The 14,080-nt window shown below is 38.0% G+C and overlaps 1 protein-coding gene across 3 annotated transcripts in view; it reads left to right on the forward strand.

Annotated features, from left to right (window-relative positions):
- AQR (aquarius intron-binding spliceosomal factor) overlaps positions 1 to 14,080 on the forward strand; it is a 113,043-nt gene that overhangs the window by 29,030 nt on the left and 69,933 nt on the right. For all 3 annotated transcript variants that reach the window (XM_077818957.1, XM_077818956.1, XM_077818958.1), the window contains 6 exons: positions 2,048 to 2,161; positions 3,197 to 3,300; positions 4,816 to 4,918; positions 6,629 to 6,749; positions 12,327 to 12,468; positions 13,372 to 13,550. In XM_077818957.1, the coding sequence (XP_077675083.1) occupies positions 2,048 to 2,161; positions 3,197 to 3,300; positions 4,816 to 4,918; positions 6,629 to 6,749; positions 12,327 to 12,468; positions 13,372 to 13,550 (763 nt within the window). The remainder of the gene's footprint in view (positions 1 to 2,047; positions 2,162 to 3,196; positions 3,301 to 4,815; positions 4,919 to 6,628; positions 6,750 to 12,326; positions 12,469 to 13,371; positions 13,551 to 14,080) is intronic.

Here is a 14,080-nt window from a genome sequence, read left to right on the forward strand (position 1 = left end):
TTCATGAACATCCTACTAAATTTGACTTTAGAATCACATTATTCTAACTGCCGTCCTTTTCTTTTAATGTGCTGACAAGGTCTTAGCAGTTAATATTTCACAAACTGGTAGTTGTCAATGTTTTACACCATGAGAAAGCTGGTAAAGAAAACATTTCTAAATTTAATAGGCTAGCAGCTGTTAAAATCAATTCCAATTTGAAATGAAAAAGGACCTGGTAACCAGAATGATGTGAATTTTTTTCTGCTCAGGTCCTTTATCTTGAAGTCTGTCAAAGCTAGAAAGGCTTGAGTCCTCTTGATATATTTTGATACGGTCTCCCACAGTATTCTTGCCAGCAAGTTTAAGAAGTATGGGCTGGATGAATGGACTATAAGGTGGATAGAAAGCTGGTTAGATTGTCGGGCCCAACGGATAGTGATCAATGGCTCCATGTCTAGTTGGCAGCCAGTATCAAGCGGAGTGCCCCAAGGGTCAGTCCTGGGTCCGTTTTGTTCAATATCTTCATTAATGATCTGGAGGTTGGCATGGACTGCACCCTCAACAAGTTTGCAGATGACACTAAACTGGGAGGAGTGGTATGTACGCTGGAAGGTAGGGACAGGATACAGAGGGCCCTAGACAAATTAGAGGATTGAGCCAAGAGAAATCTCATGAGGGTCAACAAGGACAAGTGCAGAGTCCTGCACTTAGGAGGGAAGAATCCCATGCACCGCTACAGACTAGGGACCAAATGGCTAGGCAGTAGTTCCGCAGAAAAGGACCTAGGGGTTACAGTGGACGAGAAGCTGGATATAAGTCAACAATGTGCCCTTCTTGCCAAGAAGGCTAACAGCATTTTGGGTTGTATAGATAGGGGCACTGCCAGCAGTTTGCGGGATGTGATCGTTCCCCTCTATTCGACATTGGTGAGGCCTCATTTGGAGTACTGTGTCCAGTTTTGGGCCCCACACTTCAAGAAGGATGTGGATAAATTGGAAAGAGTCCAGCGAAGGGCAACAAAAATGATTAGGGGTCTGGAACACATGAGTTATGAGGAGAGGCTGAGGGAATTGGGATTGTTTAGTCTGCGGAAGAGAAGGATGAGGGGGGATTTGATAGTTGCTTTCAACTGCCTGAAAGGGGGTTCCAAAATGGATGGATCTAAACTGTTCTCAGTGGTAGCAGATGACAAAACAAGGAGTAATGGTCTCAATTTGCAGTGGGAGAGGTTTAGGTTGGATATTAGGAAAAAGTTTTTCGCTATGGGGATGGTGAAGCACTGGAATGTGTTACCTAGGTAGGTGGTGGAATCTCCTTCCTTAGAGCTTTTTAAGGTCAGGCTTGACAAAGCTTTGGCTGGGATGATTTTAGTTGGGGATTGGTCCTGCTTTGAGCAGGGGGTTGGACTAGACCTCCTGAAGTCCCTTCCAACCCTGATATTCTATGATATTCTATTTTCAGGACCAGTATCTGTAGCAATTGTCCTGGACCACTCATAGGAGAGTGAACTTTGATCCTCTCATTTTCAGCTGGATTGCCTTGCCTTCATAGCAAATTTCATTTGTTACCTGGATGTATCCAGATACAGTCTTTCTGCTGATAGGAGGAGCTTTGCCCTCCAGAGGTGCTGTATGGGGTTTACATTCTTTTTAAAGAAAGGTGCCTTCTGTGGCCAAAACAGGCTAGCCGGTAACCCCTTAGTATATAGCAGTACAGTCAGTGTGCCAGGCCCCTGTATCTATGCAAACAGTGTGCCAGCAGTTTCAAGAAGTTCTTGCTTATTTTAATCTCATTTAATTTTCTTTACTGTAGGGGTGGTTATGATCCCAGTGCAGCATTCAAAAATTAATTCTACTTTTTCATTATGATACTATTGGAGCAAACCCTACCAGATTATACCTCATCACTTCTCTGTCTAGATTATTGGTATCTTGGTAAGATTATATATTATACAGGGGTGCCTGAAGTTCAGATGTTAGGTTCCATCTCTTTTTGTTCAAGGTTTTATATGGTAGTTGCTGATCCCATTCTCATACATCACTAATTTACATGTATCATGTTTCAGCTTTTAGACATGCTTAAATTCTACACCGGCTTTGAAATTAATGACCAGACTGGGAATGCTTTGACAGAAAATGAGATGACTACAATTCACTATGATAGAATTACTTCCTTACAGGTAGGCAAACACTGGGTTTCATTTTTAATATATTTTTTTAAATATAATTTGCAAATGAGATGGTGATTCTGGTCTTTCCAAAAGGAAACATCTTGCTTTTTTCTGCTGTATTAAAGGAATGGCGCTAGTCTTTCAGTTCCTAACTTTGCATAGCTTCGTTCAAAAATATTCTGAAGAACTTCATATAACACACACTTCGAATTGCATGAGCAGATAAAAGAGCAATTAGCCTGTGTGTATGTGCAGAGAACCTAACTAAAGTGATAGTCAATATTAGTAAGTTTATTATCTGTTTCAGCAAAACAATACCACCTCCAGTTTTGATCTTGTCAACTCATTAACTAAAAAGGGTCAGTCTCCATAAGACTTATTTGTGTGGGAAACCTAGGTACAGGAGGAAGTGGTATTGGTTATGCAATAGATGTCACTTTTCCTCAGAATAAGTACTCAGCATACTGCTGCTAATAGTGCTGTCTTTCAGGTGAGATATAAACCACATCCTCACTACCTGTGGTTATTATGGGACTTTTCACAAGAGCGTTATGCATGTTTCACATGGTGCTAATTAGGACTGTGAAGAGATTTCTTTTTGGGTTTTCACAGCAGTTTTGAATTGCACCTCCGGAGGTTCACTGAAATTTTCATGTCTTTTAAAGTTCAGAACTAGATGAACTTTGGTGAGTGAAATCCCGGAGTTTCACAACCTTGTCAGTCTCTACCAAAGTTTCATTACTGCCAATTAGTAGGCTATTATAATGCCAAAACATCTAGTGTTTATCAGACACGTTAGAAAAATAAATACATCTCAGAAGAACAAGAATTGTATGTCACATTTACTAAGCAGAAAAATAGTTGCTTTTTCATTATTTTTACTCCAGTAGTGCCCACTCTGTGCTAGGTGCTGCACAGAGGAAGGTGGAGTTCTTACATGTTCATGGTCTCTTATTAATAAACTCTTGTCAGAGCAATCCTCCCCCTCCCCCCCCCCAAAAACGTCAATTTAACCTCTCATTAAATTTTGGGGGGCTTTTCTAGAGAGCAGCTTTTGCACATTTCCCGGAACTATACGATTTTGCACTTTCAAATGTGGCAGCAGTGGACACTCGTGGTTCATTGGAAAAGCTGTGTGGACCCCTGAGGTAAGCCATAAAGATGGAAATTCAGTTCTTCTGTTTCAAGTTTATTTCTCTCCATTGTTTGTTACTAGTCTTCTAGCGTTTTTATGTATATTGTAGTAATACATGTGTAATGCTGTAATTAAATGTGACATTGCAAATTATGACTCCTGGTTTGAAGAAGACATTTGGGGTTGGGACTCTTGGGTTCTGCTTCTGACTTGCTGGGTAACCTTGGGCAAATCATTTGTGCTTCAGTTTATTCATTTGTGGAACTTAGTACATAGACTACTTGCCACTTCTGGGTGTGGTGAAGTTTAATTTATTATTGCTGGGTTGCTACTTTCTGCTTGTAAAATGCATCTTTCCCTTAATTCTGATCTCTGGGTAGAGTGAAAGAAACACCATCGATTTGAAATCTAGTCATTTTAAAAGTAGAAGAGTTAATAGTTTTTGGAACTATACATGCCACTGAGTCGTCCTGCCATTTTTCATGGCTTTACAATAATTCAGGTTTTCCTGATGATATTTTCAAAATGTTTTTCTTTACTTATTGCTGCATCAAAGACCCACAGAAATCACTGGGGGAATTTGAGTTGGAGCTACTCCTTCTCCCAAAGTTCTGCCAAGTTCATAAAATAAAGAAACAGGAAAAAATATAAATGCTTTTCACTAATCTTAGTTACAGTTCAAACATTTTCATACAAGTAACATTGTGTATATTTGCTGTAGTTACAGAATAAGTATTGTAAGTTGACTGGGAGTGCCTTTATGCCTGCTATTATAACAATTCTTAATGCAGTTCTGGGATTTCTGATACTATAGGATAGGTTAAACTGCTTTCTTTCTGCCTGTCTTGTCATTCTGTAAATTTTCCCACTATTTAGTCTTAGTAAAACTAACAAAAACAATAGCAGTAGCAGTGAACAAAAAACCATCTTCTCTTGAACTACTTGTTAGAATTGGCTTTCTCCTGTTCAAACATAATAGCTTCATCCTGAAAAATGGAGACTTTTCTAGAGTAACGTTTAAAAGTATGATATTAGTACGTATTAGCTAACATGCAAACACATTTTAAAAGTCTAATGTGGACAGGTACTCTGCCTTTAACACACAGACTCTACCCTGGGCTTTAGCTTGACCACTTTAGCAAATATTAAAGGCAGCGTGTCTTGTCTGTTCAAATATATGTGAATATATATGGAAATGAAAATCTTAGCTGGAAGTTCTGATTATGTTCCCTATTTTTGTATCTGAATTCTTTGAGTGGTGTGCTGTATCCTTTGTTATTTCTTAGTCACTTTCTGTGGTGTAAATGTTGTGCTGATTTCCTCTAGGCAATTACCAGGTAAAGCAACTAAATAAAAACTTTACGTAACTTTTAAGACTCTCTAAGGTTTTTTCTTGATTGTGTTACCTGAACTGTAAAACTATCAAATCTTCAATTTTTTTTTTTTTTTTTTCTAACAACAGTTTTTATAAAATGTAAAAAATCACTCAGTGGCTTTTGTATTTCCTCCCTCCCCCCATATTATGCAGCCCAAACACACTCCACCAGGTGGCATCATACCTCTGCTTGTTACCGGCTCTACCTGAAGGGGAAGATACAGTCTATGACAAAGAATTTCTGCTAGAATTACTGGTAAAGCACACACATGCTAATTACATTTATCACCTATGTTTTTTCTCGCAAGAAAGCTTGCGTTCACTTCCTAAAATTGAATAAAATCACAGCAATTGCAGCTCTAATGCTGCCAACCACATGATGGCTTTCACAGTTAGGAGTGCCTTATGAACTACAGCAGTATGATGACTGAGTGAGTTGGAAACAGATGTGAATTAAATCTAGTAATTAATGACTAATCTTCAAACAGGGAAAAAGATGACTCCTCTGGGAAAGTGGTGGTGTGTCTGAACAGTGGCAACTTTAGAGGACTGTTACCAGTGTTTCTTCAGCAGTTGCTTAAGGTCCACATGTCATGAAAGTTGTTACACCATGTGTAGATGCTTGCATTATACCTGCGTCCTTAGTTATTTAGACCTGTTTAAAATATAATTAGGCTGTGATTTTTTTTTCCAGTGCTGTCTAGAGGGATGTAGACATTCCGTTCCCATAAATTAAAGTGAGAATTGAGCATTCAGATCCCATAGGCAGATTTGAAAATCTCCACAGGAGTATAGAAATGGGGGGGCGGAAATTCACTCGAGTAGATATTGATCTGAGCAAGGAACTCTAACCTGTGTTGTAATGATGGGACGCTTCTCAACATATCCATTGTTCCATTTCCTCTTTGAAGGCTGACTTTTCTGTAGCTGATCATATTTTAAAATTATTTGGAATATTTTCTTGATGTTATTGTATGAGCAGTTTTAAGTCAAATTGTGAAATGATCCCCCTAATACAGAGCCTATTCAAACAGGATGCAGTAGTATCAGATACATTTTTCTGTTTAGGCACTGGATATAAATATTTATTGCTGGGTGTAAAGTATCAGACTTAACTACTATAGGTAAACATTGGTGTTCAGAAAAAATATAGTGGAAAATTTGTTTCATCTTCAGTTTAGATTTTAACCTTGTGAGGGAAATTTGACTACATATTTTCAGCCATTTCATACCTTTTTGGTGCTGTTTAAAACTACTGAAAACAAATTATGCCATTTTTAATAGGGAAAGAGAACCTTTCTTCTCCTGTGTTTTCAAAGAGTAATGTTAAAAGTAGGACATCCAGATTATAGTGGGATGTGCAGTATTAAGATCCACGCTTGAACTATTGATGATCCGATTCCATTGAGCTACATGCTAACTCTTCTGTGATAGTCGTATAACTTCATTTGCGTTTTGATAATGCATCGTTGGATACCACCTGTACTCTCCAAGAACCTGATCCAAAAACCCTTTGAAGTTAATGGGAGTTTTTATTACAGGTGACTTTGGATGAGACCATTAATTAATGAATTATTAAACAGGCCTAGTTTTCAAAGAGGCATAAACCTGGCCTCTTAAAATTACACCTGAGCTTGTTTGTCATCTTAGTAAAGTGGGACCTCTTTCATTGTTTTTTGAAGAAATAGCCCAACGTTGTTAGCAATACATCTTATGATTTCCTTCAATGTACAAACAAGATTGATTAATTGAAGAAAAATAAAACATAGACAGTTTGGCGGTAACTTTTTAATTTCTGAAGTCTTAAGGTACTTTTATCACTTCAGCTTGTTGTGTTAGCTGAAGACGTGATCTTTTTAATGTTCACTTTCTGGATGACCATCCTATATGTTGTTATTTGTCACTTGCATAGAAAAATGTTGACTTGGTTAGGCTTTGGTATAAATGTTCACTTTCGCTTTCCTAGGTGTCTCGTCATGCACGTCGAATATCTCAAATTCAGCAGCTTAACCAGATGCCTCTGTATCCCACTGAGAAGATTATTTGGGATGAAAATATTGTCCCAACTGAGTACTATTCTGGAGAAGGTATATTTGTTGAGATATATTTGGATTGCTCTTAAAACTTCATAGTTCAAAGGACTTGTCGTTAATTCTGGTTCATTAAGAACTATTCCACAGCTTCTAAATCTGGACAATATTTACTTTTGGTTACTGTAGTGCCTTTTAACTTCCAAGAAAAAAAAAAATCTGTGTTTATAGGCTTATTTGAATTGGACTGCATAAATTTGATCTGAAATGAATGTCTTTGTTACCAATTAGATAAACATAGATTAAAAAAGAAGAATAAAACTTGGAGTAAATCATAAAACAATCTCATTTGCTCTATCTGTATATAAGCACAGAAAAAAGCTGCTTTCTACCTTGCTACTACCTGCTCCCAAGAAGTGAACTGTAGAGAGCTTGAGAGAGAAGTGAGTCATGCCATAGTTTGACAGTGAGCAGCAAGTGAATTCTGTTGAGTTCTTTTAAAAGAATTTGCTCTTTTTCCAAATTGATTCTTGAAAAGTCAGTTTCATGTGGTGAGGTTTTGTCACTTTCAGTTTAAATTGAAATCCCAAACTCTTAATACATATCCTGAAAACTAACATCTGCACTATAGAACTGCTTATGTTCAATATTGGGGATTAGTTTTTAAAATATTTTAAATATTTATGTTTGCCAGTAATGGCTTGTCAGTGAACCAATTTATATAGTTTTAAGGATAAAAGCACCAGTCTACATTTGTCGCAGAATTGTACCAATGGGCACTTCAGGATGGATTCCATAGTCTGTGTGGCAGTCAGGTGCCCTAAGAATGTTTAGGGAATACGTGGAATTTCTAATGTCGGTTTAACCTCTTCCCTCATTGGCACAGATCTGTTCCTGTTGTCAGCTAAGTAATGCCATAAAGCTTAGAGCTCTGCCACTGCTAGGAAATGTAGAGCTATATCTCTTCCTTGGTTGAGGTGGAGAACATAACAGTCTAGGGAAGATGTTTAAATTAGGGACATGATCATTCTCTGAACTGAAATTGGTTTTTTACATCTGAATTCTTTTTTAAAAAGCAATCAAAAAATTCCACTTTGAATAGCCACATGGATATTCTTTGAAGATCAGCGCACGCAGAGCAGAATAATAACAACTTACACTGATAACAGCACTAGTATTATGGCAGTATTTTGTCTTGTAACATGATTGAGATTCTGCAGAGTAAGAGATTCCCTTTTCCTTATAGCAGTGATATCTGGAAACTGCCGTGTTAACTTGAACACTCTATTCTCTCCAGGAAGGTAATATTTAAACTGCTTGAAAATCAAGTTTTCTTCTTAATCAGGCAAACAAGCTGGCTACATTCCAGAACAGACGACATTCTTAACTGGGTACAAGGCCATGCAGTTGTACAGCTTTCTCCAACAACACAGTCTTATACGGACTCCAGTGGAAGGCCATTCTTTGAAACAGTCTGACATGTTTCAGAGAATCACTTCAGTTATTTAATACATATTTGTGTTTTTGCACACCTGCATATGCATTTTTGTGCACTGTTAGCTGTGGTAGATTCCATCACAACAGATAGAATTGTCATGTGCAAAACCTGTTACTATGGGCAGAGGAGCAGTGTGTACATGAGTTGTTGCACGCGGAAATGGAGAACGCCTTGTGAAAATTAAGCCTGAAAAATTATCTGTATTCTTGAAGCCAAGGGGTGACATGGAATAGAATAGCTACAGTAACAGTTTTCATTGCCAGCAGAATGTAGATTAGTTAAGTCCATCAGTGCTGCTTCTCATAGTGGAGAGTCTGTAGAAATCCTTATTTCAATGATGCCCTTTTTAGTGAAACTTCCGTTTCAAATGCTCTTATACCTTTTGGTATATGGGATTCTTAACGATATATGCAACAAAAATGGACAGACTTATTTTCACACTGGTAAACTGAAACACTAATTTTAACCGATGGCTGGAAAAACTTTCTGTAGTCCTGTGTAATTACTCATTTCTGTGTTGCTTGTTTTATGCTTTCACTTTGCAAAATATGAATATTGTATACTGTGTTATAAAGATGCTATGCTGAATTGCTGTCAGCCCTTTATACAATTTGTGTCTAATTGCTCACACAAAACTTCGTTAAAAGAACATTATTAAGGTTGCAAAGGCGAGCTCTCAAAAGTAGGAAATGCCAGAACTAGGGTTGCCTGTTCACTCTTAATTCTGGCATTTCTTAACTTCTGAGTGCTTGAGAGGGTCCGTGGACCAGGGTTCCTGCCTATTTGGTGGATCAGGAAGAAGGCCATGGGCCAGTTTTACACCAGCATGTTTATCCAAAAACCCTTTTTCTTGGTTGGTCCCTGGAGAATCCAGTTTGAACTAGTATATGAATATCTCTCTGGGGGTGCTCCAAAGGGTTGATAACAGAGGAAGTATATTAGCATTCCCCCCACTTTCTATTAGAGAAGGTACATGCAATGCCACGATAGGTATTAACCCTAATTCAGTAAGGTTTAACTTAATTAAATGAAGCTAATCTTAATTCCATAGGGTGTTTCAGGGTATTATAGGATACTGTCTGTCAGTCACCCCATTGTGTGCTGCCGTATTGACACCCACATAGGCCATCAGCAGGGCTGGAACTTCCAGATCCACTGAACAGACCTCTGCCACTTGAATTAAGGGAGTAACTGTTCTCAGTAGAAGATTGTCATTTGCTATGTGGACTGACACTAGAGGGTGTTTGGATACTTTTATCAGTGGGTTTCACAGATGTTTGCAAACAGCAGAGGACTGGTGAGACTCAGAAGTCTTGGATTTCACTCCAGGCTCTGGAGAGAGGTATGCTGTACTGGGCACAGACTCTTTGGCCCATTCCTCCGGACATTTTATCTTCATATAGCTTCACGGAATAGAAATAATTGTGTTCTATCACCTTTCTTTATTGGCAGTGTGTCTCTGTGCTTGTGAAAGCCAACATGTACTGTGTGCCAGAAAGATTTCAAGGATAATGTTGCATGTTACAAGAGTTTTCACGCTTTCACAGTTCATAAACAAAGGTGTAAAACTGGGACAGTAGTCAAGTGAAAGTATTAAATGTATAAAGCCCTTTGTTATGAATATTTACCAATATTTTTTTATCCTCTTCCCCCCCCGGAAAATGTCTGGGTTTTAAAAAAGACAGAGGGTTTTACCAGTTAAATCCCCCCCCCCCCCCCCGCCCCGGGAAGTTTGGCTTTTTTGGGACCTGGGAATTTTTTGTGGGGGAAGCAGATGGGGCTCTTTCAGGTGGAGGTGGTGGTACTCGTGGGCTGCAGCCTTCCACTCCTCTCCTCATCCTGGCCCTTCGGTATGATTCTGTTTTGCTTCCTGTGCGCAGGAGGGGAGTTAGAAGAGCAGGGAACTGGGTCCTGGCAGTTGAGACCACCTGGCCATTATATGGAGAAGAAGGCTTCCTCACCTGCCCTTTGGTGCATACCTCCTCTCCTCCCCTGTACCTCTCTCCCTCCCTCCCCCCCCCAGCGGTTTGTTTTGTTTACCAATTTTCTCCCATTTTTAAATAAAACCTTTTAAATTCCTGGGAAGCTAAAATTAAAAACCAAAAACAGAAGGTCTTCTAAATGAGCAATGTGTAAGAACTTGAGTTGCGGAGCAACACTAGTATTTCCATAGTGTAGGCTAAAAATGCAGCTATTTATTTTGGAGAGACAAGGTGAGTGAGGTAGTAACTTTTATTGGCCCAAACTTTTTTGTTGGTGAGAGAGACAAGCTTTCAAACTACGCAGAACTCTTCTTGAGTTCTGAGAAAAGTACTCGGAGTGTCACAGCTAAATACAAGGTCAAATAGATAGAATAGCATAAGTAGTAAGCACATATTCTGAGGGACCATTTAAGGTTAAGTAGCCTATTATCCTGGGACTGACATGGCTACAACAACATTGCTATTTATTTTGGGCTTTCTGTGCCCAATTTTTAACACACTTAGGTCTCCCTCCATTAGCTTGACTTAATTAAAACTAATCCATCCACTTGAAATTTCATAGGAATGATTTTATGCCAACGTGGAAATGATTTGGGGCTAATTGGGCAGGGTATTTGAGGGAGAAGATGGCTCGAAGTATGCAGTGAACTCATTTCTAGAACATTTTCGTATTGTGGTTTGTTGTTGGTTTTTTGGTCCCATGGTAACTCCATGAGCTTGGCTCAGATAGAAACTCCAAAATTTATTCAATCTCCAAACCTGGTGCCAATGATATTTGGGGAGGTTGTTGCTGTCATTATTTAGCTGTTTAAAAGCATTTTCTGCATAAAATATAATCTCTGGAGCCAGACGGAGCTAAGTATGGGTGGTTACAATGCTGGGAAGATATGGTAGGGAATTGTGTGCTGGGTGGGAGGTGTGTGGTTTTTAGTTGACACGTGAGAGGGATAGTACTTAATGGGTGAGTACAGTATGGACAATGAAGGGGGCCCATTAAGTAGAATAGGTACTTCTCTCATAGATAAATTCTCTCCTCCTGCCCCTTCTATTCCCTCTGCATAGCTCTATCAACAAAAATGTATCAGTTACTTCAGGAGGGGGAAAACATTGAACACTAGCACAAATCTTAGTCGCCAAAGTGCCTTTACTCTGCCCCATATCACTATTGCCATGATATATCCAAAATAGAGAGAACCCTATCCTCAAATGTTTTTACTATATTACTGATAGGAAAATTAAAGGTGACCTTCAGATAATTTTTTTTCTGCTGCTTCATAATGTCTATAGAAGCACAGAAAGCAGGGGGATTTTTTCCTTTTTTTCCTTCAAGTGTATTGTTAATGTCAAGTTTGGCTTTGTCTTGTTTTATGAGAGGGTTTCTGGTAGGTGTTGGTAATGGTTATTGTGAGCCCTAATAAAGTGAAGGAATCATGGTGAAGAATCTTTGGACAAAGCAGCTCTTTGTTAAATGTTATTTCTTCACTGAAAATAAAGAGATCAACTTAATAATAGTAATAAAAAAACTTCCTCCCTTTTTCAGTTGCTCAGCCTTCGCTCTCTTGGCTCTAGTTCTCTAGTCATCAGTCTTCCAGCCTAGAAAGGCTGAAGTTCTAATGTAAAAATAAACAGAATCCACCCGCCTCATTGCTTTTTTTTTTTGGTTTCTGGCGAAGAAACCATCTGACTTGTCCACAGCATGTGTCACTGGACCAATTCTTCTACATCAGAAACTTTTTGTGGGAATTGTCCAGTATGGTTGTCCTAACTGTGGTCACTTCTGGTGAAGTCAGATGATTTTTTTTTTTAACCAATGACTGCAAATAATTTGCTATGGTAATGCAAATACACGTGTCTTTTAAGTACGACAGTTGCATACAGAGAAATGGTCAACAAGAATAAAATAGTACAGTTAGATCGCTTGAAGGTGATTTACAAAGTGGGGGGAATGGCCTTTGTGCCACCCCCTCCTTCCCCTCCTTTTTTTGGTGTAGTATGTGGCTTTAGAAGAAAGTATTTAAATCTTCTCATATCATGACTAAAGCATGATGATGGAATTGTATATAGTGTTTATGAATACGTAAAACCAATGAATTTGTTACATTAATAGACAGAAGATGGATTTAATGTTTTTTTTTTTTTTTTTTTCCCCCTTAGGCTGCCTCGCTCTTCCTAAACTGAATTTACAGTTTCTGACTCTTCATGACTACCTTCTACGGAACTTTAATCTCTTCCGCTTAGAGTCTACATATGAGATCAGACAGGACATTGAGGATAGTGTCAGTAGGATGAAACCTTGGTAATATTTCTGTATTAACTAAAACAAACCAAACACCACAATGTAGGAAGTAGCTAAAGCTTTTTGGGGAATAAATAATTAGTGATATCTATAATATAAAGTGGATATAGTCATGTAAGTAGTAACCAACTGTTTCCAGTTGTTATAAAGGTATAAATGTTGTGTTCCATAATCTCTTCTAAAATACTGCTTCATGCAAGATTAATCTTCTAATAATATATTAAAATAATGTATTAAAATATATTCTGGGTATTGTTGCCCACGAAGAATGCTTGTGACCACTATGTGCTGACTAGTATTTTTTTAGTAACATTGAGACCTTATTTGTGTTAAGTGTTAACCACAAACTTCACTGTATTAACAATTGTTCTTAATTGTTGATCATTTGTATCAGTGTTATGGATGTGGAATACTGGTGGGATTTTCACAAGTGTTCCATATTGGCCTAACTGTGCTCCCAGTGAAATCAAGATGTTATCACTCACTTCACTAGGAGCAGAGTTACACTGGTGCTGAGTGCTTTTGAAAATCCCACCTATATGTCACCATTTTCTGTAGTGCATAGGGTGTACTCTCCCTTTCATACCCATTAAATCTTTCTGTGGTGGTCTCATCTTCTCTCTTTCTTTGAATGACTGTTTTTGAAATGTCATCACAAATTTTACCTTCACACAGGAGGTGAGAATATGAGATAAAAATGTTAGTTTACATTATATGTTGATTCTTTGATACAAGATATGCTGAAATTTCGTGCCTTTTAAATTCTTCCTCGTGTCCCTTAAATATTGGAGCTGATGATGTGGTTTTTAAATTATTCAGCAGTTTAAAGAAAATCTGAATGCAGCAATGGTTGATGGTTCTAACACACTATTGATTTTTTTTTTATTTTTTATTTTTTTTTAGGAAATCCGAATATGGAGGCATTGTGTTTGGTGGATGGGCTCGAATGGCACAACCCATTGTGTCTTTCACTGTGGTAGAGGTGGCAAAGCCCAACATTGGTGAAAACTGGCCAATGCGAGTACGAGCAGATGTTACAATTCATTTGAACGTCAGAGATCACATCAAAAATGAATGGCAAGGTGCTCATTTTTATTTCAGTAATGAACATTCCATGCCTATTGTAGATACAGTACTATCAGAATTTGGGATAAGTGTAGAGCTCTCATAATCTTGTAGTGTTAAAGTACCCTGATCCTACTCAATATTATGGCACAAAAGTAGCTACACTATTAAGGTTGGTATACGGAGTTCAGTTTTAACAGATTTAAACCTTTATTTTGTAAAAATCGAATTAAAATATAAAAAAATCCAAATATAAACTTTGAATATTTTTGTGGTGCTTTGAAAAATAAATTGATATAGGAAAAAAATAAGAGTTCAAAAATCACCCTGGTGGAAGATCTCCTTCCCCCTCCTCCCCCCAATTGCCTCACTTTTCTTTGTACTTTTTTGAAAGAAATCTAAAATACTACTTCTGCTGATTTCTAGAATATTAGTTATAGATAGGTTGTGTTTGTCTGTAGAGTGCTTTATAACCTTTTATCTACAGTGGAAATTTATGTACACGAAACTGAATATGCCATGTTTTAATTGACTATAAATCTGCTGT

The sequence above is a fragment of the Eretmochelys imbricata genome, chromosome 6 (assembly GCF_965152235.1).
Source record: "Eretmochelys imbricata isolate rEreImb1 chromosome 6, rEreImb1.hap1, whole genome shotgun sequence".
Taxonomy (NCBI): domain Eukaryota; kingdom Metazoa; phylum Chordata; order Testudines; family Cheloniidae; genus Eretmochelys; species Eretmochelys imbricata.